This window comes from Gopherus flavomarginatus, chromosome 3 (assembly GCF_025201925.1).
Source record: "Gopherus flavomarginatus isolate rGopFla2 chromosome 3, rGopFla2.mat.asm, whole genome shotgun sequence".
In the NCBI taxonomy this organism is placed as follows: domain Eukaryota; kingdom Metazoa; phylum Chordata; order Testudines; family Testudinidae; genus Gopherus; species Gopherus flavomarginatus.
Window position 1 is genome coordinate 122,280,201 of NC_066619.1, and position 25,662 is coordinate 122,305,862.

Consider the following 25,662-nt stretch of genomic DNA (forward strand, 5'->3'; position numbering starts at 1 on the left):
CCTTGAGGGGTCATCAAGTCCAGCCGGAGGATGTCTTCACAGCAGGCATTCTGGGAAAGCAGAGGGGGGCAGGTGGTGTCATAAACTGATAGTTAAGAGTTAATGGAACAGAAGTACTTCATATCTCTTTTGCTTGTAAAGGGTTAACAAGATCAGTGAGCCAGGCTGTCACCTGACCAGAGGACCAATCAGGGAACAGGATACTTTCAAATCTTGAGGGAGGGAAGTTTTTGTGTGTGCTGTTAGTGTTTGGTTGTTGTTCTCTCTGGGGGCTCAGAGGGACTGGACGTGCAACCAGGTTTCTCTCCAATCTCTCTGATACAGGCTCTTATAAGTTTAAAATAGTGAGTACTAGGTAGATGAGGTGAGTTAAGCTTGTGTTTGTTTTCCTTATTTGCAAATGTGTGTTTGGCTGGAAGGAGTTCAAATTTGTATTTTGCTGAAAGGATTTTAATTTGTACTTGAATACTTAGGCTGGGAGGGTATTCCCAGTGTCTATAGCTGAAAGACCCTGTAACATATTCCATTTTAAATTTACAAAGATAATTTTTATTGTTTTTCTCTCCTTAATTAAAAGTTTCTTGTTTAAGAACCTGATTTTTTTTATTCTGTTGAGACCCAGGGGACTGGGTCTGGAGCCACCAGGGAATTGATGGGAAGAAAGGAGGGAAGGGGGAGAGAGAGGCTAATTTCTCTCTGTGTTAGGATTACTGTCTCTCTCAGGGAGAGTCTGGGAGGGGAAGAGAGAAGGAGGGGGGAAGGTGAATTTTCCTCTCTGTTTTAAGATTCAAGGAATTTGAATCACACAGTGATCTTCCAGGATAACCCAGGGAGGGGAGGCCTGGGAGAGGCAACGGTGAGGGAAAGGGTTTACTTTCCTTGTGTTAAGATCCAGAGGGTCTGGGTCTTGGGGGTCCCCGGGCAAGGTTTTGGGGGGACCAGAGTGTACCAGGCACTGGAATTCCTGGTTGGTGGCAGCGCTACAGGTCCTAAGCTCGTAATCAAGCTTAGAGGAATTCATGCTGGTACCCCATCTCTTGGACACTAAGGTTCAGAGTAGGGGATTATACCATGACAGCTGGCTTGTACAGAAATTTGGCACAAAGTGGATACTGTTGATTAGGTGTGCTCAGCATTTGCTTCAGGCAAGTAGAAGGCATCAAATACAGGGAAAGAGCTTGCCTGTGGGTTGCCAGAAGCAGGGGACACAAAGTACCGAGGGTCCTTTGCCTACTGTAGTCACTGGAAGGTGAGCTAACACAATGGGGGACTCGTCCAAGAGGACCCACTGGAAGAGTGCACCTGTGATGCCTGCAGTTCCCTTCCATGCTTCACCGGAGACGTGCTCAATGCAGCTGAGGAGAGGGGCTGCAGAGGGGGCTGGGGCTGCTCTGACAGCTGTTCTAATTTGCATTGATAGTGCAATCGGGTGAGAGATGCCCCAGGCATGCTCTCCACAGCAGCAGCTGGGATGGCATAGGAGCTACCACTGTGGTTCTAGACACTACTCAAGGATGGCCTTGCACTGGGAGGGAAGGCTCCAGAAGCTGGGTCTCCTGACAATAGGGAGCAGCGCAGAGCAGCGCCAACATGCCAGGGCATCAAGTCCCAGATCTGCACCAGTTAGAAACAAACCAGTGTGGACAATATCAAGCCTTGCTTGGAGGTGAGCCAATCATAGCAGTTCTGGCAGTGCTTGTGCAGCATTAGGAAGGCCTCAGTGTGTGAACGCAGAGGGTTTACAAGGCGAGCAGATATCTCCTCAACGGGCAGGGGCCACAGCATAGTTCAATACTGCAGGCAGGCTTTCAAAGAGAAGAGTGCTAGCTACCCATAACATTTCCCGCAGTAGCCTGGATTTTCTTTAGCTATCTCCTAGTCAGTTACATACCAAGGCCAGCCCACCTCAGCTTGTGATATCGCAACCCAGGATGGCCAATGCTCCTGGCTATTGTCAAATGTTCTTCTGCAGCAATGTCACATGCAATAGTGAGAAAGTAACTAGGCAACCAATCCTTGCAAAAATTTGATTGCAAACAGAGGAACATGGGAACGTCATGCCTTCTGAATTGTTTGCTGTGAACATTTTTGCGGATAGTGAATCCTATGCTGCCTGAAAATTGCCTTTCCAATCGAAAGGAGAATACTCAGCTGTCTTCAGAAGTCCTTTGTATGTTTATTAAATAGTTGTAGTATATAGAAAGAGGGTAGTATCCCTTTAAATAACTTGTAAGCTCTTTAGGGGCACTTACCATGCTCTCTGTGTTCTAGAAGCTGCTAGAAACCAAGCCAAGAAACAGCATGTATATGTAGGCAGCCCTTGCGTGCCATTTATAGTCAGTAAACACAGTCATTTGTTCCCGCGTGGTTCCGTCATATGCTGTGCAAGAGTAAAAGTCACAGTAGTCTTACCCATAAAAACCCTCCAAACGCTCATTGATTGTATAAAGGGTTTGAGCCTGGTTTGTCAGTTTTTAAGATCTTTCTAAGGATATGTCTACATTGCAATAAAAGCCCCGTGGCGGTGAGTCTCAGAGCCCAGCTGGTCAATTAACGTGGGTGCCAAGGCTAAAAATAGCAGCGTAGACATCCAGGATCAGGCTGGAGGCCTGGTGTGAGGAGGGCTCAGAGCCCAGGCTGCAGCCCGAGCAACATAGCTCTTTTTAGCCCTCTAAGCATGAGTCAATTGACCCAGGCACTGAGACTCGCCGGCACGGGGCTTTTATTGCAGTGCAGACATTCCCACAGTGGCTGCAGACACTGCATATTTTGCATTGCCTGACGGCTGGGGCTTACCATTGACTTGAACGGGAGTGGAGGTCGAACGGGAGTGGGGGTGCTTTTGAAGTGCATGAAGAGAGTTATAAGGTCTAGTCCTGGTCCCAACAGCGTCCAAGCCAGATGCTTAGATGTAGCCTGTGGGTTGGAGGGGAGACGACACTTTTACCTCCTTGCATAAAGCTGACCTGTCCCCCAGCCCAACTATACACCATTCCCAGGCGTGGAGCCACAGTGCAGTTGCCATCTACAGTCATCAGGCACTGGGAAATGATGGCGGGGAGGCACCGAGTCTGGGAATGGTTGGGTCATTACACTAATTGAATCTATTTCCCCATGTTAAGTTCTCCTCACACCTTCCATAGGTCATCTCGATTATCACTTCAAAGGTTTTTTTCCTCCTGCTGATGATAGCTCATCTCAGTTGATTGGCCTCTTACAGCTGGCATGGCTACTTCCACCTTTTCATGTTCTCTGTATGTATAAATATCTTCTGTCTTTGTGTCCCATTCCATGCATCCGATTAAGTGGGCTATAGCCCATGAAAGCTTATGCTCAAATAAATTTGTTAGTCTCTAAGGTGCCATAAGTACTCCTGATCTTTTTACTGAGCATCCAGCGTCCCTTTAGGGCCGTGGTTTTCAAACGTTTGTACTGGTGACCCTTTCACACAGCAAGCCTCTGAGTGCAACCCCCCCTTATAAATTTAAAACACTTTTTAATATATTTAACACCATTATAAATCCTGGATGCAAAGCATGGTTTGGGGTGGAGGCTGGCAGCTCGCGACCTCCCATGTAATAACCTCGCGACCCCCTGAGGATTCCTGACCCCCAGTTTGAGAACCCCCTGCTTTAGGGCCAGGAGCCTTCCTGGCTGACTTATAGGTGGGGAGAAAATTTATGGGGCATTGTGGAAGCAGAGCTGAGGGCCCTCAGACTGCCCCCTCAGAACTGGAGGGGAAAGCCCTTTGTGACATCCCCTCCCCACCATATGACACTTTCATTATTTAAGGAGGCTGGGAACTTCCTCTTCCTCTCTCCTCCCACGCTGCTGGCAATCTGCAGTGATCACCAGAAACCTAGAGCTGCAAAAAGCAACAGAGAGTCCTGTGGCACCTTATAGACTAACAAAGAACCCAGAACCCTAGAGCTGCAGTAACTTCTGCACCCTCTATGGCTGCAATGTTAGGGGCAGGAGACCTGGGGAGGTATATTGGGCTGCTTCTGAGGGGAGCCCCTTTCCACAAGTTCTCACACTGCTGGGATGTGGTTCCCCTCCCCTTCGTCCCCAGCTGGCAGTCCGCAGAGCAGCCAACTGGGTGCACAGATGAGTTAAGCAGCCTGTTGGGGCTTACATGGCCTGGGCTGCCACATAAACTGGCTTCAGGCCCATAAAAAGTACACTTAAATATAGTGGATGTAATAAAAGTATAGTGGTATCATAAAAGTGTATTACTCTCTCATAAGAGAGAGTAAGGGCCTAAATATCCACAATAGGGTCCTTCATCAATCCACTCCATTCAGTTCCCGCCTATGCTGCTGAGGAGAATTTAAGAAACGAGCACTGTAACCCTGGCCTCACATCAGCTCACAGCTGCCTCTCTTGGCTCCACTACATCTCTGGGCCTGATCCTGCACTGAGTGCAAAGCAGGTGAAAGCCCCTTGGTGGGAGAGATTGGGGAATTCCGACTGAGTAGCATTTCACACCCAGTTTGCACAGGTATGCCTGAGAGCAGTGCAGAATCAGGACCAATATGCAGTGGAGCGTTTCTTTTTAACAGCTAAGGTAGTTGATTAAGGCAAACCCTTGATATTTCTCCTCATTGTTTTTTCCCCTCATTGCACCAGTCCTCCCCTCCCCCTCAGTAAAAGGTTCTGCATTGCTCCATCTGTATCATTTACTGTATTTAGCACAAAAAAAATTAACTGTAGGGCAACCTCAAGATGATCCCATATTGATCCGATACTGGAAATACTATTCCACATTCTAGAGTTCCAATAAAAATGCTTTAATAGCTTCATGGGACTTCACCATTTCAGTGACTTCATTTCTCAATATTTCTACTTGGGCCCATGTAAACAATTCCAAGTTGCTTTAAACCTGAGTGACTAAAGAGTCCAAGAAGCTTACATTGTTTTTATCCCTATCTTTGTTTGTTTTCTAGCATACTCGACTAAACTCAACAAATTTCCTGTCTTTAATTTCGACGATGACCTGAAGTACCTGTGTATCAGCGCTGTGAGCCCAAACACTACAAAGGCTACTCTGTATGCTCTGAACGTGTGGAGATACTGGTGCATGACAAAAGGACTTAAAGACTACATGGACATCACTAAGGTAAGCACTGTTAAATCACTGAGACCGCTCCTCTGGTCAAGTCAAGCTGAACCAAGAATGGGAGAGACAAGGCTGGGTAAAGATGAGGATTTAAACCTTCTCTATGCTCCCGTGATCCCAGTATTAGCTAGGGACCAGCCCAGTACCCCGAATAAGTCTTCGGTCTTCTTTCCCCGTGGGGCTGTCCCAGCAGCCAGGGACAAACTAGGCACAGAGGAGTTCTGGCCACACCCCGTTTTGCCCGGCCACACCTCCTGCGCTGGCAGCCCAGAGATGGCAGGATATTCATGTCCTTGCCCAAAGACTATGGTTTTTATCTAAGGGGCCTTATTTCTCTCTAGGAGCCAGGCATTAAGGCCCCAGTCCAGCAAGCACTTAAGCATGCACTTAACTTTAAGTCTGTAGTTCTACTTAGATGTTTCAAGTTAAGCATGTACTCTGCTAGAGTGGAGCCTAAGAATTTGTCTTGGCTGAAGTAATACAGAAAAAAATAATAATAACCCTGTAACGGTGATAAAAATCTGCTCTATGACCAAAGCAGTAACAGGGACATTTGATACCAGCACTCAGCACACAAGGGTCCAGAGTTGAGACATCCTTACAACTGATGCAGTGGAGACCCTAGAAGCTGTGTGTATCAAGCAGCCTGCAGGTTAAGGAAAGGGTTTCCTGTGTTGTTGAGATTAATGACAGTGGATGCTGGGCATCTGAGGAATGTCACTCAAGTCCCAAGGATGTGATGCAATATTAGAATGCCAAGGCCTGTGTGTCCTACTACGACCTGTAATGTCAGGAAGTATTTTTGTTTTCAGATTCGAAGATGTCCATTTTAAGAAGGTTGTTGCCACTTGGGCTTGTATCTGTTTGCATAGTTTACAGATGTGTTTGTAATCCAGAAGCAGAAATGAGAGCGCTGAAATAAACCTATGCGGGCAGGTTAACAAAGTCTGATTACAGGGCAAGTATGACATACAAATGGCCCAGATAAGTGCTTGTGATTACAGACAAAGGGTCCCTGAATGCTTCTTAATTCTCAGACTCTAGGAATCAAAGGCGATATTGTCATCCATCCCTCCTGTTATCACAAGCATCTCATTATAACCAGCTTAATGCTTTCCTTTAATTATGAGATTTATAGAAGCTGAAAGTATATCTCGGTGAACAGGAGGAATGGAAAGTTTCCATGGATAGAGCTTAACAGGGAAAAGTAAAGAATATAAGGCATGCACTGTACTCCAAGCATCAGACTATATTCATACTAGGTGAAATCCTGATCCTAGTGAAGTCAATGGCAGAACTCCCATTGACTTCAGTGGGGACAGGATTTCACCCTCTGTTTCTTAAAAGGTGGGGATTGGTGTTCTGGTGTTGTAGTGGAAGGGGCCCCACCCTAAACATCAGAACGTGTCAGCTCTCTCACCTTACATTAATTCTGGTCCCCTAATACCAGTGGTGTCCTCATCTCTGCAAAGCAGTGTCCTAGCAGGGGAGTGCTAAGGACCTCAGCTCTTTTATTCCAAGCTTCCTTTTTTGCTCCACACAGCTACATTTCCCATTCCTGTCAGTACAGCAGCCATATACATTGCATTCTCCTTGTAGTTATGCAAATATGCACCCTTCTTCCAAAACTGCAAGGTTACTACATTCTTTTTGGGAGTATGTTGCATGTTGCACCTGTCCTCTGTGCAGAGCATGAAAAGATCTGACATTTGGGTCTTCCCACTTAGTAGCATCTTTCACTATCCACAAGCAGGCTGACCTATGCCAGCGATAGAATAGAAATGGACCTGGACCACAACCCTGGATCTGAAAAATGCTACACTTTGGAGAAATCTGAAACTGAAGTTCACTGCTGGTCAATGTCTGTCATGGGACAGGCCTAAGCCCTAGATGTGAACGTCACTGCTGTTTGGGAAAATTTGGATCTAGATCCAAACTTGTCAGAATTTTATCCCATGCATGTAGTAACACTGACATTTGCATATTTCTTGTTCCAGATTCCAGCCTCGAAGCTGAATGAACTCCTTGAGGACTTCTACATCACAGTGAAGAAAACGGATGGTTCGGACTTCCTAGCCACGTCTTTGCATGCTATCCGCCGAGGCCTGGACCGGATTCTGAAGAATGCTGGGGTGGGATTTTCCATTACCAGCAGCACCTTCACATCCTCCACCAAAAAGCTGAAGGAGAAACTCCGGGTGCTCAGTAAGGCTGGGATGTCTGGCGCTCGCTCTCGCAACATCGTCTATTTTTCCCTGTCCGATGAAGAAGAGATGTGGAGAACAGGATGCTTGGGTGATGAGAGTCCGGTAGCTCTGCTATCCACTGTGGTGAAATATAACAGCCAGTACCTCAACATGAGGACTTTGCAGGAGCATGCAGACTTAATGTACGGAGACATTGAATTACTTAAAGATTCACAAAACAGGCCCTTTTTTGCCCGAACGGACAGCGTGAAACGAGAACACAGGGTGAGCTCTAACAAAGTATGTTATGGCCAGATATACCATGAGCACTCCAAAGGACACAAGCGGTGTCCCTACTGCCTCCTTTATAAGTACATGTACATCCACCGGCCCTCAACCCAGATGGAAGCGAAGTCTCCTTTCTATCTGACTGCACGGAAGGAGATTAGTGGCATGGGCAATGTGTGGTACGAGGAACAAAGGATGGGTCTCCGCTCCCTGAGGGGAGTCGTCCCAAAGCTGGCTAAAAAAGTCAAACTTGACCACTGTGAAAACTTCACTTTTGTTTCATTCACTCAGGCTTCCAGAAAGTTTGGCTCTCTGAACTCCTATCAACAAGTCTGACATCCATGTTCTAACACCACCCGTTTGTTCGATCAGTTGTACATGATGAAGAGGGCATTGAACTAAAGAAGCTTATTTCAGTAGCCAGACCTCTATAAACAAGCAGAAAGATGGTGGCCTGCTGACAACTCGCTTTGATCCTTATCGAAGCGGCTGCTACTGAGAAAAATTGAGCTCTTTTCCAAATGTGTGTTAATTATATTCTATTATTGAGACAATATATTGCTGCATATACAAGAATGCTACAAGAGTGAGGAAATCAGTTAATTACAGTGCCTTTTAGCACAGGTTTTTCTCAACAACTACATTAAACTGGTCCAGAAATAAAATTCCCACTAGATCAGTTGCTTTAGTCCATTGTGAAGAAAGTAAGTTGCTATTAAATAATAATTTAAAAAGTGGAAAGAGCGAGAGATTAAATATTTCCCGGGGAAAAATTGCACTTGACACTTTTGTGTTTGGTTGATGGATAATCTACTTCTGAAAAGCAAGCAGCATCACTTGATGGAAGATCCTGCAGCTTTCTTCTGTCACAATGTTTGGAAAGCATTAACTTGGGTTATGGAAGCTCTCTGTAGTGGTTGTCACCTGCTCAACGGGAGCAATTTTATGAAGCCAGATTCATGTACAGACATGCATTTGAGAACTATATTTCCTACACAACGGATGACCTGTGCTATCATGGATTTTTCTCCTTAACAAGTATGGCTTGGATTAAGGGAGCTATTCTCAAAGACTGGTAACTCTTGAAGCAGAAGTGCCTATGTTTTCTTTCATAGTTACCATACAAAGGTTATTTTCTTGTGAACCATTCTTAGATTTTCCCATCTGGGCGGTATATAATGAATATAGATATTTTTCCAATATACAGTAATTTACACTGGATCTGTAGATACTGCTAGAAGTAATTCCTGGATTTACCAAACAGACAAACAAACATGGTTACAGCATCCTCGAAGGACAGCTCTTTAAACCAATTTATAAAAGTTAAGTCCAAATTTTTTCAAAAGGCCATCTAGTGATTTTGGATGCCCCACTTTTGAGACACCTTAAAGGGACCTGATTTCAGCATTGTCTGAAAGTCAGGTTCCTTTACAATGTCTCAAGTTTGGCACCCAAACACCGAGGCTCTCAAAATCACTTTTGTAAAACCTTGGTCTAAACTCTTAGGGTTCAGTCCAGCTGCTATTCAGGTCAATGGGAAGATCCCTATTGACTGAAATGGGAGGTGTATCAAGCCCTTAAGTCACAAGAAGCTGTGTCATAGAAGACCTTGCCCCTATTTTAGGGAAGTAGAAGTTTTACCATTCATTGCTCATTGTTCTAGTACAAATGACCTGGCTGTCATCTTCCAATATATCACAAAGTTGTGACATCATTATGGAATCTAGGGACACATCAAGCAAGTGACAGAATCATTTGTATACCAAGATTGTGCTACACCTTTAAATCATAGCTCAAGATCCATAGTTATGTGAATACGGATATATAGAAATAAAATTGGGCTTTATTTTTTGGAAGATTCACACACACATTGCTAGTATACTTCTAGCAAGAACTTGATTTCTAGTATCTATTTATTATCCATGAGTTCTAAAATATAGTTTTATTTCTGTCTTTTAAATGTGTGTGCACAGCATTAAATGTTACTTTAGTTTTAACAAAGTCGTTCACTGGACCGGGAAAGACAGAGCAGCATTAGCAAGGGAAATATCCATCGTACATTACCAAATAGACCCTTCTTTAGGCTGTGTAACTTATTTTCCACCTTCTGTTTGTTTCCTTACTAAGGACCTGATCCTGTGGGGTCTGAGTACCCTCCACTCCCCTTTGACTGCAAGGTGAGCTGAAGATGCTTATGCACATACATGATCAGACTCCTAGTAAATGTACTGTGATAGCTGTGGAGTTAGGAACTTTGGTTAAGCTGTATTTCTTTCAGAGAACTAACTGTACATTGTAGCTTGATGCATATTTCTGAGTATTGTTGGTGCAGATGTCTGAAAGAAAACATGCATTTCTCTAAACATTGTACCTCTTCTTGGTTTACATTGTTTTCCTTTATTTGACTGACTCTGGTAAAAGGAATATCCTGTTGAAGCAAGGTTTTGTCAGTTCTCTGAGGCTGCTTTTCATATAAGAGACTGGCATGTAGGACACTGTATGTGCAGTACACTGTAGCATCACAAAGGCATTATTGCAAATAACTGGACATTACTGAAAAAAAAGCAAAAGTTATATTTATATAGTATGGGTAGTTTTCCTTTTCTTTCGGCTCTCACGTCTGCCTTGCACCTTTGTGCAGTCATTTGCACCTCTGCAAAGTCAGTGCAAAATGCTGACAGATTAGTAGCATATACTGGTTAGTAGTATACCTCTGCCCAGATATAAATAGCAGCCCAAGAGGCAGGGCTGTGAAGAATTTAGTCTTGGACGTGTCAGTTTTAATGGCAAAAATTTCCAAACCTAGATGCATAAAGTCAGGCTTTTAAATCCACAGTTGGCACCTAAATATGTGGCCCAATCTTCGGAGATCCTGAACTTCTGCAGCTCCCTTGGGAGTTGATGTTGCTCAGCAATTTCCAGGACCAGGCGTTGGGAGTGGGCGTCACTATTAAAAGTATTAGGGAAGAGGTTTCCAAATGCACAAAGGGACACTAGGCATGAATCTAAATGTGACTGCTTATAGCAGAATTTGGCTATAATTTTGTTAATTCCCTTCTGAACTCTATTAGGACAGAAGAATTGCATTTCATTATTGGATTCCAGAATTCTCTCTATAAGGAGAAACTAATTCACAAGTATTATCTGATAAAACAGTATACAATGAAGAAAAATCCTACTTCTTTGCTTTAAGAAGCTATTAGTGCTAATAAGATTTTTTTTTTTAGTACTAGTATAGATTCCCTCCCACCCCCAAACATTTTTTTCACGGCATTAATAGCCATCATTTGAACTAAATGGTGCCCCTCTGTCCTAACATGTGAATCTATATTATTCAAGGAAAGCATTTATCCTATTCCTGATCTGCTAGCAGTGAAGATGAGCTTTCCGTCTTTTGCAAACATTTGTATTATGTAAAAGCAGCAAAGAATCCTGTGGCACCTTATAGACTAACAGACATTTTGGAGCATGAGCTTTCATGGGTGAATACCCACTTCTTCAGATGCATGTGGTGGAAGTTTCCAGGGGCAGGTATATATATGCTAGCAAGCAAGCTAGAGATAACGAGGTCAGTTCAATCAGGGAGGATGAGGCCCTGTTCTAGCAGTTGAGGTGTGAAAACCAAGAGAGGAGAAACTGGTTCTGTAGTTGGCAAGCCATTCACAGTCTTTGTTCAATCCTGAGTTGATGGTGTCAAATTTGCAGATGAACTGAAGCTCAGCAGTTTCTCTTTGAAGTCTGGTCCTGAAGTTTTTTTGCTGCAGGATGGCCACCTTAAGGTCTGCAATAGTGTGGCCAGGGAGGTTGAAGTGCTCTCCTACAGGTTTTTGTATATTGCCATTCCTAATGTCTGATTTGTGTCCATTTATCCTTTTCCGTAGAGACTGTCCAGTTTGGCCGATGTACATAGCAGAGGGGCATTGCTGGCATATGATGGCGTATATTACATTGGTGGATGTGCAGGTGAATGAACCAGTGATGGTGTGGCTGATCTGGTTAGGTCCTGTGATGGTGTCGCTGGTGTAGATATGTGGGCAGAGTTGGCATCGAGGTTTGTTGCATGGATTGGTTCCTGAGCTAGAGTTATTATGGTGCGGTGCACAGTTACTGGTGAGAATATGTTTCAGGTTGGCAGGTTGTCTGTGGGCGAGGACTGGCCTGCCACCCAAGGCCTGTGAAAGTGTGGGATCATTGTCCAGGATGGGTTGTAGATCCTTGATGATGCGTTGGAGGGGTTTTAGCTGGGGGCTGTATGTGATGGCCAGTGGAGTCCTGTTGGTTTCTTTCTTGGGTTTGTCTTGCAGTAGGAGGCTTCTGGGTACACGTCTGGCTCTGTTGATCTGTTTCCTTATTTCCTCGTGCGGGTATTGTAGTTTTGAGAATGCTTGGTGGAGATTTTGTAGGTGTTGGTCTCTGTCTGAGGGGTTAGAGCAGATGCGGTTGTACCTCAGTGCTTGGCTGTAGACAATGGATCGTGTGATGTGTCCGGGATGAAAGTTGGAGGCATGAAGGTAGGCATAGCGGTCGGTAGGTTTTCGATATAGGGTGGTGTTAATGTGACCATCACTTATTTGCACCGTGGTGTCAAGAAAGTGGACCTCCTGTGTAGATTGGTCCAGGCTGAGGTTGATGGTGGGGTGGAAGCTGTTGAAATCGTGGTGGAATTTTTCTAGAGTCTCCTTCCCATGGGTCCAGATGACGAAGATGTCATCAATGTAGCGTAGGTAGAGAAGGGGCGTGAGTGGACGAGAGCTGAGGAAGCGTTGTTCCAGGTCGGCCATAAAGATATTGGCATATTGTGGGGCCATGCGGGTGCCCATAGCAGTGCCACTGATCTGGAGATATATATTGTCATCAAATTTGAAATAGTTGTGTGTAAGTATAAAGGCACAGAGCTCAGCAGCCAGTTGTGCTATCCCTGACAATGCCGCAGCACAACTGACTGCTGAGCTCTGTGCCTTTATACTTACACACAACTATTTCAAATTTGATGACAATATATATCTCCAGATCAGTGGCACTGCTATGGGCACCCGCATGGCCCCACAATATGCCAATATCTTTATGGCCGACCTGGAACAACGCTTCCTCAGCTCTCGTCCACTCACGCCCCTTCTCTACCTACGCTACATTGATGACATCTTCGTCATCTGGACCCATGGGAAGGAGACTCTGGAAAAATTCCACCACGATTTCAACAGCTTCCACCCCACCATCAACCTCAGCCTGGACCAATCTACACGGGAGGTCCACTTTCTTGACACCACGGTGCAAATAAGTGATGGTCACATTAACACCACCCTATATCGAAAACCTACCGACCGCTATGCCTACCTTCATGCCTCCAGCTTCCATCCCGGACACATCACACAATCCATTGTCTACAGCCAAGCACTGAGGTACAACCGCATCTGCTCTAACCCCTCAGACAGAGACCAACACCTACAAAATCTCCACCAAACATTCTCAAAACTAAAATACCCGCACGAGGAAATAAGGAAACAGATCAACAGAGCCAGACATGTACCCAGAAGCCTCTACTGCAAGACAAACCCAAGAAAGAAACCAACAGGACTCCACTGGCCATCACATACAGCCCCCAGCTAAAACCCCTCCAACGCATCATCAAGGATCTACAACCCATCCTGGACAATGATCCCACACTTTCACAGGCCTTGGGTGGCAGGCCAGTCCTCGCCCACAGACAACCTGCCAACCTGAAACATATTCTCACCAGTAACTGCGCACCGCACCATAATAACTCTAGCTCAGGAACCAATCCATGCAACAAACCTCGATGCCAACTCTGCCCACATATCTACACCAGCGACACCATCACAGGACCTAACCAGATCAGCCACACCATCACTGGTTCATTCACCTGCACATCCACCAATGTAATATACGCCATCATATGCCAGCAATGCCCCTCTGCTATGTACATCGGCCAAACTGGACAGTCTCTACGGAAAAGGATAAATGGACACAAATCAGACATTAGGAATGGCAATATACAAAAACCTGTAGGAGAGCACTTCAACCTCCCTGGCCACACTATTGCAGACCTTAAGGTGGCCATCCTGCAGCAAAAAAACTTCAGGACCAGACTTCAAAGAGCTTCAGTTCATCTGCAAATTTGACACCATCAGCTCAGGATTGAACAAAGACTGTGAATGGCTTGCCAACTACAGAACCAGTTTCTCCTCTCTTGGTTTTCACACCTCAACTGCTAGAACAGGGCCTCATCCTCCCTGATTGAACTGACCTCGTTATCTCTAGCTTGCTTGCTAGCATATATATACCTGCCCCTGGAAACTTCCACCACATGCATCTGAAGAAGTGGGTATTCACCCATGAAAGCTCATGCTCCAAAACGTCTGTTAGTCTATAAGGTGCCACAGGAGTCTTTGCTGCTTTTACAGATCCAGACTAACACGCTACCCCTCTGATACTTTGTATTATGTGCGTTTGAAAAGCAAATAGAGCACTGAAGGGCAGCAGATGCCAGACAAGCTCAGATGGGTATAGAATCAGCCAGCTTGTTATCCTACATTTGGCCTATCAATCTGATACCTGATACTTCACAGGATACTCATAATGCACCTGTGTACCACTAAGCTTTTTGTAGGGATTGTGTGAGAATAAGCTACCCTATGAGCTGAAAAAAATAATACCTAATGCTTTTGTTAAGGAAAGTCTCTCTTGATCCTGTTTAACAATGTCTTTTTTTTAAATGTTCTTAAGTTAGATAATTTGTTGGCTCTGTTCTGATTTATAATCAGTGTTTGCTCTGAAATAAAAGCAATATTCATCTTTGCAAAATGTGAGAAGTGACTAAATATTTTGGAAACTAATTTTTTTTTGCAGTAGAGAACAACATTTGATAGGTTAATGATGAATTTTTAAAAAATTATTTGTTTATTCCCTAAACTTTCTCTGTGGTACAGTCAGTAAAAGATCTTCATTTTGTCTTTTAACTTTTAGAATTAATGATACTGGAGCCACTGTTACTTATTTAAATAAATTTAATTTTTAAAAGCATCAAAGATAGGCTGGGGTTGTTGTTATTTGTATCCTAGTGGTGTCTAGAGACCTCATCTGAGATCAGGGCCACATTGTGCTGGGCAGCGCCCATACGCAATCCATGTTGCAAATGGCTTACAATTGAAATAGACAAGAAATGAGAAGTTAAAAAGGCACAGAGATCTGAACTGACTTCCCCCAGGTCACACAGCAGGTCAGGGGGAATAGCATCCAGGTCTCCTGAATCCCAGTCTACTGCCCTATCCCCTGGGCTAGGCAATTAATCTTGCATTCCTTATGCATTCACAAAGCTACCCAACTACACTTCCTGAGTGTAGCAGGAAGGCAGCATCATTCTAGACCATAAGCATTAATGAACTGAAAAGTATTGGGATGTTACCAGAGGAGATTGCATCACTGTTTATTTAACTGTGTGGCTGAACTACTGTGACAAGCTGCATTTGTGCATAATCTCTTTGTGTTTGTGAAAGACCCAGAGCTGGGAGTTTTGCCAGAGCAGGGACTGCAAAGCAGGCCATCGGTGGAATTACCGCCCAAAAGCCCCATTATTTGGAAACTGTGGTGCTGGTCCTGAGCTGCTGCTAAGGAGCACTTGGTGCAACTGGAGCTTTATGCCACCTTTTTACACTCCTGCAGTCCTGAGGCTGCCTGGATGCCAGCCCAGTCCCTGGCACTAATTAGGATGGCCTGAAGCTGCTCCAATTTATATTTCCTGGCGAGAGCCCCAACTGGCCCTTCCAACAGCCATCATGGGGCACAGTGGCACCCTGGCCATGCCCACTTTCCCACAGCCAACTCCCAGAGCACCCCTCTGTGCTGGGGGAAACCCAGTGGCCTGCTAAGCCGGCTTCAGGTCAGCTTTGTGTTGCCACAACACACTGGGGAATCAGACCCTGTGTTTTATGTTTCCAAAGGGCTCGCTCACTTACACCTTGGGTTTTACTCTCTCTCTGTTCAGAATGCTGATAGTGTAGACAGGTATAAGTACTTAAAATGTATATTTCTTGTGATTCCATACAGAAGGGTTCCATTAAAATTCCTCTGATATCACTGTATTGTAATACTTGGCAAAGGCTGACTTCTGAACAAGGGTCACTGCACTGTTTAGTATGTTGTGCTTTAAAAAAGGAAAATTTCAAAGATCTTTTTTTTCCTGCATTTTCCCTCTCCTAAATCAATTGTCTTCACAACCTAAGGATCATACCTTTATCTCGATGTGCTGGGTACCATCGTCAAGGTTTTCAAAGGTCATTAGTAGGACCCTACCAAATTTACAGCCATGAAAAGTGCATCATGGACCATGAAATCTGGTCTCCCCTGTGAAATCTGGTCTTTTTTGTACTTTTACTCTACTATACAGATTTCACGGGGGAGGCCAGTGTTTCTCAAACTGTGGTCCTGACCCAAAAGATTATTGTGGGGGTGGGGTCACAATATTGCCACCCTTGCTTCTGTGCTGCCTTCAGAGCTGGGGAGCTTGAGAGTGGCTCCTTACCTGCCAACCCTACTTCTGCGCTGCTGCTGGCAGTGGCGCTGCCTTCAGAGCTGGGATCCCAGTCAGCAGCCGCTGCTCTTCAGACACTGAGCTCCGAAGGCAGTGCTGCCATCAGCAGCAGTGCAGAAGTAAGGGAGGCAATACTGAGTCCTCTCCCTATGATAACCTTGAGACCTCCCCAACCTGTTTTGGGTCAGGACCCCTACAGTTAAAGCACCGTGACATTTCAGATTTAAAAATCTAAAATCATGAAATTTATGATTTAAAAGTCCTATGACTGTGAAATTGACCAAAATGGACTGTGAATTTCGTAGGTCCCTAGTCATTAGTGACTAGTGAGAGCCCTGGGATTTGGGGGATCATCTTGACACATCCACAGGGGCCTGATTTTCAGAGGGTGGGTGTTCAGGGCCCTTTGAAATGTCTCAGGTTAGGCGCTCCAATACTGAGGTATCCAAACTCACTATTTACTTTTTGAAATCTTGCCAAGGCTGGGAATGACTCCTATTTGCTTGGATGGAAGTTACGTGTATTAATCGCCTCGACAAGGTGGGACTATAGAGCTAAGTGCTTTATAGTAAACAGATCTGGGTTTATTAGCTTAACTTCCTTTGCAACAGCATGTTCTGGAAATCCTGAATCCTGATGACAAAGTACATCATCCTTAATGGGGGGACTCTTAAATTCTTCAGTGCCAAGGCATTAGGTCAACATTTATGCTACACAGAGTAGAGAATTACCTTTATTCGAAATGTGTGTTTGTCTCTTCGCAGTGTTTTCATTTTGAAGAGCGTCCTTCTGGTGGCTGGACATGCAAGGGCATGACGTCAGGAAAGCATCTGGTCCAGTGTAGTGAATCCCCTGGGTCTAAGTTAAAAAGAACCGGTGTTTTTAGTTGTGTTCCAGCAAATTGTTTTCTCAAGCTAATTTAAGAAATACAGTTCATTTAATTAAGTAAAGCTTCTGTTCTTTGGCAGCCTTTCAGACACTCAGAATGCTAATTTTAGTCCTTCCTGTTTGTTATTATTTAATTGCAGTGGTGTTGTAGCCATGTTGATCCCAGGATAGGAGAGAGGCAAGGTGAGTGAGGTAATATCTTTCATTGGCCCAACTTCTGTTGGTGAAGGGGACAACCTTTCAAGCTGCACAGAGCACTCTGGATATCTTCTCTGGATCTTAAGACAAGCTCTATGAAGCTCAAAATCTTGTCCCTTCCACCAAGAGAAGTTGGTCCAATAAAAGATATTATCTGACCCATTCTATCTCTATTATTATTTAGTAAGATTCTCTGAAAAATGTGCATGCAGTTAGCACATTCACTCACATGTATGTACATACGTACGTATCACCAGGAACCAGAAGTAACAACTTCCTAAATTCACTGTATGTAATCAGTATAATGGAGTAAATGCTGTTCTGTGTAAACAGAACAAAGTGAATTTGGAGCAGGTTGGGAGTATAGCAAATGTGAGGAAGGAGATGATTGGCTGAATCTCTTTGTCAATCACAGCTCCAGAGGGGATCAATTAGCAAAATATTCTATATGAACAACATCTTTCAAATATTTATGTCAAAAGTCCTGGCCTTTCCCATTGATTGAAAATTAAAGTTACAGGAAGAGTTCAATGTACTTTTTATTTTCTGTAGCACTCAACCATTTCCTTTAATCTAGCAATAAAACATTAAGTCATTTATTTTTCTTTCTGAAGCACATTTATCCTCTTTTTTTTTCAGAGATATTCCATGATGTAAGGAAGAATTTCCATGCACAAATCCCCCCAGCCCCTGGTACTTGCTTTGTGTGTGATTCATTCTCTCTCTCTCTCTCACTCACTCAAAAGAATGTAAGAGCCAAGGTGATAGGTGGCCTCAAATATTATAGTTATTAATAATGATTTTGTGAAGGAATAAATATGTTTAATAAAAGGAGGTTTTTTTTTTTATTGACCAGGAATATTCTAATGCTTTCATTTACTCTGCATGTATTTTACAAAATAATGTAGAAAGTCACATAGTTATTGCTTTCCTTTTTAATGCACTGGACATCTTCCCAGTCCTACTTCAGAGTGCAACAGTCAATCAATCAACATCAAGAACGATTTTCTTGTATTTCTTTGATCTTTCTCCTCTGCACATACATTCATACACAGGAGTCAGTGTATCATCATATCTATTTCTCTGTCGTCTCTAGGTAAGCAGGTTTGCAAGAAGGTATGTTTCAGTTTTGGTAAATGACACTTAATCGCTTTATCCAGATTGGTGAAAAATAAAACAATAAAAAGCTTTTTAATGGCCTCATGATGGAGGCATCATCCAAGCTATTGAAAAAAAAGCATGGGTCACTGCATGTCTGTCTGAACACGGACCGTGAACCAGATTTTGCCTTTGGATTTGTCCCTGGGAGTGTTCTATATGAGCATGCCAAGGTATAACTTAGCTCTGCAGACTCATAAGAGTCCATATTTCCAAGTTAAATCCAGCTCTCACTTTAAATTAATAAATGATGAATAGGTGTATTAATAAATGATTAATCAATTGTTATAGAGCCCAACAGGTCGATAGGTTGCTTATTACAATGGAATATAGCCATTTTACTGCACCTTCTACTGATATGCTTGTAACAATTTATAATACACATACATGTCTGTAACATGCCTAAAACATCTATTAATCACATGTATTCACTTTTTGTAAACAGAACCTTAATATAAAGTGGCCAAAATCCAAGTTCTTTCAAAAAGTTGTTTATCCTAAGATTTCTGAAACATGTTTTGAAACAGACATCTGCCTCTCTTGGCAGGAGCGCACACTATAACATGGGTTAAGGAAAGGATTAATGCCAGGTTAACTTTTCTCTTTTGAAAGAAACATCTGATATAAAATCAGGACTATCAGTTGCCTCTCCAGTAATGTCCAAACCTTCCTTCCAAAGCAAAACTTAATCATGCCAGAGATAAGTGTCTTAAAAGAAGCGCCATGGAGGTGTTAAAAGGACTGAAGTCACTGGGCCAGATTCAACTCACTCATTTTGTTTGTAATAATCCTTTTCCTTATTTTTTAACCAGGCAAAACAACTAAAACACACCTGGTAAGAAAAAAACCAGCAAAGGAAAAATGAAGGATCTATTTCGCCACTGCCGTGCAGCCCCGTTGATTTCACTTCCATCGATGTGCGGGGGGTGACTTCAGGAGAATGGACCCCCTCAGTGTGGAAAGCAGGAAAAGAACATGCTATCAAACACAATGGTGCTGAAGGGCCTTATCTTTATCTAACATATTGGAAGTACAGCAACGGCTAGAGAGAAGCTGAGCCAAACTGAATCAGGTTTGTCTCAGGATGGAGTCAACTCTAATTCTGGGCATTTAAAACAGCCAGGGGAAATCAAAGCAGGCGCTGACTAAAGGAGAGGAGCTGGACCTAACTACGTCAGGTAGGAAAGTGTGAGTGTGGGGCCATCAGGAGAGGAGGCCTGCCTGCCCACAGGCCAGCCTCCATCACCAGACACTCATCCTTTGTGGTGGGGAAGGGGAGAAGAGGTGAGGTAGGACACGCAATATGAGTTGGGTTTGAAGAATCCTTGTGTAGGTTCCAGGTCTCTTTCAATTCCCCTCATCATAGATACTAAAACACACTGAAAGGGGTTTAGCTAAACGCTAGGGGTACTACATGGTATATTGTAATGGTTCTATGTGGGAAAATCTGTTGCTTTAAACCAATCACAGTTTATCTGTGTATTCCCAGAGTGCCTAAGGGGGAAAAGTCAATCTCAGGGTTGGCGGGGGAGTAATTAGAGACAGAATTCTGCTCTTGCTGAAAGGCAGTCAAGAGTATTAACCACTAGGATTCTCCTGTATCCTGTACAAAACCTACACACCCATTCTCTGTTTTTCCACACTTTACACCTCAACCCTTAGGCCATTCTTTGAGCCTGCTGTCCTTCTGATGGAGGAGGGCGGGGCTCCTAAGTCAGTCAGAGTTTTGTTGATGCACAACATTCCCTTTCCCTGTGGGCTGCATGAGCTGCAGACATATAAGGGGAGACCATTGCTGATGGTTTAGTCCGTGAGTGGGTTCCCTATGCCAACTCCAGAGTCTGATGTTTGATGTCATCATCTGTGTCAGCACAGTATACTGCGGTGCACCAATACGGGATTAAACTTAACCTGGCTTTGGTACAGGAGAATCCAGCACTGACCCTGGGGAGGTAAGGGTGATGAATAGGCATCGCTGCCCTGTATCACAAATATTCTCTGGGTTTCTATGCCTGATTCATGCTCACACAGATGGCTGCACCGTGGATTAGGGATGCTGTACCACCATTGTTTGAGGATATGTTGGCTGATAGCCAAAGGTTATTGACTTCTGACAGGTGAGGATTCCAAATCTGCATGTTGATTGTACAGGGAGGGAACCAAGCTATGGGGGGAGAGGAGGGCTGGAAGGTGAAAAGGAGCAGAGGCAGGTTTCTGGAGCAGGGGCTGTGGTTGCAAGAAGGAATCAGTATAAGGGCTCTGGGGGCAGGATGCAGGAAAGAGAGTCAGCAGGTCAGAGCAGGTGGAGGGGAATATGGAGCTGAGGTTGTGAGGGAGAGAAGAGACTGGAGTGGTGAGAAGGATGAGGGAGGCGCAGGTGGCAAGAATACAGCCTCCGAGATAGGCTATCAGTAGTGCCAGTCTTAACGCTGAAGTGGGGGGAAAGTTGCACGTAGGACAGGCAGCAGTGGCTGGCAGGATTTGGGTGATACTTTGAATGACTGCTGCCATGTAATGTCAGCCATTTTAACTGTGCGTTGAATTGGGCCAGCTCACACTGACTCGGCAAACCAGTGCTTTTCCCTTGGTGCTTCAGCTCAGTGGTTTCCCTAGGAACTGAAATTGGGGGGGTGTTCGAATTTACAGGAGGGGTGTCAGGACCAAAGAGATATGAATAAACTAAATGTTTTGTTAGGATAATGCAAATTTAACATAAGGATAATGCAAGTTACACCAAAACATATAACAGGTCTAGATTTCTAAAAACATATAATTTTTTTTAAATGTATTTAATTTAAATTGAGTTTTGAAAAGTAAGTCATCATGGGATAAGAGGGAAGGTCCTCTCATGGATCAGTAACTGGTTAAAAGATGGGAAACAAAGGGTAGGAATAAATTGTCATTTTTCAGAATGAAGAGAGAGAAATAGTGGTGTCCCTGAGGGGTTGGTACTGGGACCATTACTGTTTAACGTACTCATAAATTATCTGGAAAAATGGGTAAACAGTGAGGTGGCAAAATTTGCAGATGATACAAAACTATTCAAGATAGTTAAGTCCCAGGCAGACTGCGAAATGTTACAAAGGGATCTCACAAAACTGGGTGATTGGGCAACAAAAATAGCAGATGAAATTCATTGTTGATAAATGAAAAGTAATGCACATTGGAAAACAATCTCAACTAGACATACAAAATGAAGGAGTCTGAATTAGCTGCTAACACTCAAGAAAGAGATCTTGGAGTCATTGTGGGTAGTTCTCTGAAAACATCCACTCAATGTGCAGCTGCAGTCAATGATTCCCAACATTTTGTTTGCTTTTTTAAAAAGAACAGGAGTACTTGTGGCACCTTAGAGACTAACAAATTTATCTGAGCATAAGCTTTTGTGGGCTCCAGCCCACTTCATCGGATGTAGACCACGAAAGCTTATGCTCAAATAAATTTGTTAGTCTCTAAGGTGCTAGAAGTACCCCTGTTCTTTTTGCAGATACAGACTAACATGGCTGCTACTCTGAAATCTGTGGTTTTTTAAGAAAGGGATAGATAATAAGACAGAAAATATCATATTGCTTCTATATAAATCCATGGTACATGTACACCTTGAATACTGTGTGCAGATCTGGTCGCCCCATCCCCAAAAAGAGATATTGGAAATGGAAAAGGTATAGAGATGGGCAACTAAAATGATATGAGGTATGAAACAGGAGGAGAAATTAAAATGACTGGGAATTTTCAGTTAGAAAAGAGATGACTAAGGGGGATATGATAGAGGTCTATAAAATCTGGACTGATGCGAAGAAAGTTTCAGAGGGAGTTCTCTTGGAGGAGCAGTTTGTATGTGTGGAGGCTGCTATGAGCTGTGTGCTGGGAGAGAAGCTGAGCCCTGTTTAGGGGGCTGGGCTTGTCTGCTTAGGGGTCCTATAAAAGTAGCTAGCCAGTCAGGCAGCGGCACAGACAGCTGCAGCAGCACAGCAGCCAGCAAACAGAGTTGTAAACAGGGGAGTTTCAGAGGGAGTTTACAGGGGGAGACTAAGAGACCTAGGCAGAGGAACTGACAGGCTTGTGAAGGGAGTGGGTGGTGGTCTGCCAGTGTTCTGGTGCCTGCTGGGGGTTTGTTTTGTTTTGTTGAACTACCAGGTTTTAGGTGGGAAGGCTATGACCGATACAGAGGCAGCAGTGAAAGACACAGTGAGGATGACTGGATGTGGAAGCTGCGGCATGTACATGATCCTGGAGGGGGTACCTGAAAAGAGTTTTGTCTGCATGAAGTGCCGCCTGATAGAGCTGATGGAAGAAATGATCCAAGGACTGGAGATGCAGGTGGAAACTCTGGTTGAGTTTAGAAGGGGGTTCGAGCAGATGATGGAGCAAAGACACGAGGGGGCTGAAGGGATAAGCTCAGACTTGCAGATGGAAGCAGGACCAAAGAATTCTGAGGAGAGACTGCTGGGTGAGGAAAGTGGACGGTGGAAGCATGTGACTAAGAGATCCAAGCAGAGGAAAAGACGGGCCAGTGAAGGAGAAATAGAACTCAAGAACAGGTTTGCAGATTTGGAAGATGAAAAAGGGGCACAGCAGGTGGTCGCTGAAGGAGAGAGGGCAAGGAAAAAGAGAAGAGCTGCTAGTCCTACAGGAAGAGGGGAGGAGTCAATGGAGATAACACCAAATATGAACCCCAGGAGGATACAGGAAGGGTTGCAGAGGATTGCAAGGGTGAATAGGAACTGAGAAGACTTGCAGCCAGTGGGAGCAGGGGATAGACCGGAGAATCACACTGTCACCAAGAAAAGGCAGGTCTACGTGATTGGGGATTCCTTACTGAGAAGAATAGACAGGCCTGTAACTAGAGCTGATGCAGAGAACAGAAGGGTGTGCTGTCTGCCAGGTGCTAAGATACGGGATGTGGACCTGAGGCTGAAAAGGATCCCAACGGGAGCGGGGAAGAATCCGTTGACTGTCCTTCATGTGGGAACGAATGATACGGCTAGATTCTCGCTGGAACGTATCAAGGGAGACTATGCCAGACTGGGGAAGATGCTTAAGGAAATCGAGGCTCAGGTGATCTTCAGTGGAATTCTGCCAGTTCCTAGAGAAGGGCAACAAAGGTGTGACAAGATTATGGCGATCAACAGATGGCTCAGGCAGTGGTGCTATAAGGAGAGCTTTGGGATGTACGGCCACTGGAAGCATTTATGGACAGAAGACTGTTCTCTTGGGATGGACTTCACCTGAGTAAGGAGGGAAATAAACTTCTAGGATGGAGGCTCGCCCAACTGATTAAGAGAGCTTTAAACTAGGAATTGGGGGGAGATGGTTGGGAGATGTCCAGGTAATCTCCATGCCGGAATTTAACCTTGAGAGGGAAGAAAACAAAGTAAGAGGGGATACAGCTGTGGACAGAAGAATTGACATAAGGAGGAAGGGTAGTGTAGATACCAGTCTAATAGGTGATGCTGGTGGTAGAATGTCTGTGCCTAACCGGGTAAAGAATGTCAGTGAAGCCAAACGGCAAAAATTAAGATGTCTGTACACTAATGCGAGGAGCCTAGGTAACAAAATGGAGGAACTAGAGCTACTGGTGCAAGAAGTGAAACCGGATATTATAGGGATAACAGAAACATGGTGGAATAGTAGTCATGACTGGAGTACAGGTATTGAAGGCTATGTGCTGTTTAGGAAAGACAGAAATAAAGGCAAAGGTGGTGGAGTAGCATTGTATATCAATGATGAGGTTAACTGTAAAGAAATAAGAAGTGATGGAATGGATAAGACAGAGTCTGTCTGGGCAAAAATCACACTGGGAAAGAAAGCTACTAGAGCCTCCCCTGAGATAGTGCTTGGGGTGTGCTACAGACCACCGGGTTCTGATTTGGATATGGATAGAGACCTCTTTAATGTTTTTTAATGAAGTAAACACTAATGGGAATTGTGTGATCATGGGAGAGTTTAACTTCCCAGATATAGACTGGAGGACAAGTGCTAGTAACAATAATAGGGTTCAGATTTTTCTGGATGTGATAGCTGATGGATTTCTTCACCAAGTAGTTGAAGAACCAACAAGAGGGGATGCCATTTTAGATTTTATTTTGGTGAGTAGTGAGGACCTCATAGAAGAAATGGTTGTAGGGGACAACCTTGGTTCGAGTGATCATGAGCTAATTCAGTTCAAACTAGATGGAAGGATAAACAAAAATAGATCTGGGACTAGGGTTTTTGACTTCAAAAGGGCTAACTTTAAAGAATTAAGGAAATTAGTTAGGGAAGTGGATTGGACTGAAGAACTTGTGGATCTAAAGGCGGAGGAGGCCTGGAATTACTTTATGTCGAAGCTGCAGAAACTATCAGAAGCCTGCATCCCAAGAAAGGGGAAAAAAACCATAGGCAGGAGTTCAGACCAAGCTGGATAAGCAAGCTTGGTGATTAAGAAAAAGCAGAAAGCCTACAAGGAGTGGAAGATGGGCGGGATTAGCAAGGAAAGCTACCTTAGTGAGGTCAGAACATGTAGGGATAAAGTGGGAAAGGCTAAAAGCCATGTAGAGTTGGACCTTGCAAAGGGAATTAAAATCAATAGTAAAAGGTTCTATAGCCATATAAATAAGAAGAAAACAAAGAAAGAAGAAGTGGGACCGATAAATACTGAGGATGGAATGGAGGTTAAGGATAACCTAGGCATGGCCCAATATCTAAATAAATACTTTGCCTCAGCCTTTAATGAGGCTAATGAGGAGCTTAGGGATAATGGAAGGATGACAAAAAGGGAATGAGGATATGGAGGTAGATACCACATCTGAGGTAGAAGCCAAACTTGAATAGCTTAATGGGACAAAATCGGAGGGCCCAGATAATCTTCATCCAAGAATATTAAAGGAACTGGCACATGAAATTGCAAGCCCATTAGCAAGAATTTTTAATAAATTGGTAAACTCAGGGGTTGTACCGTATGACTGGAGAATTGCTAACATAGTTCCTATTTTTAAGAAAGGGAAAAAATGTGATCCGAGTAACTATAGGCCTGTTAGTTTGACACCTGTAGTATGTGAGGTCTTGGAAAAAATTTTGAAGGAGAAAGTAGTTAAGGACATTGAGGTCAATGGTAATTGGGACAAATTACAACATGGTTTTACAAAAGGTAGATCGTGCCAAACCAACCTGATCTCCTTCTTTGAGAAGGTAACAGATTATTTAGACAAAGGAAATGCAGTAGATCTAATTTACCTCGATTTCAGTAAGGCATTTGACTCGGTTCCACATGGGGAATTATTAGTTAAATTGGAAAA

At 43.9% G+C, this 25,662-nt stretch overlaps 1 protein-coding gene across 3 annotated transcripts in view; it reads left to right on the forward strand.

The window, feature by feature from the left end:
- KIAA1958 (KIAA1958 ortholog) overlaps positions 1–17,988 on the forward strand; it is a 142,213-nt gene extending 124,225 nt beyond the window's left edge. The window contains exons 4-6 of one of the 3 annotated variants that reach the window (XR_007772995.1): positions 4,947–5,119; positions 7,117–9,770; positions 17,867–17,988. Coding sequence is in view for 1 of the 3 variants with exons in the window: in XM_050943081.1 (XP_050799038.1) it covers positions 4,947–5,119; positions 7,117–7,929 (986 nt within the window). In the remaining 2 variants the exon portion in view is untranslated. Of the gene's footprint in view, positions 1–4,946; positions 5,120–7,116; positions 9,941–17,866 lie in introns of those variants that run through there. The other 2 variants (XR_007772996.1, XM_050943081.1) reach the window with 2 other exon arrangements.
- The last annotated feature ends 7,674 nt before the right edge of the window (positions 17,989–25,662 follow it).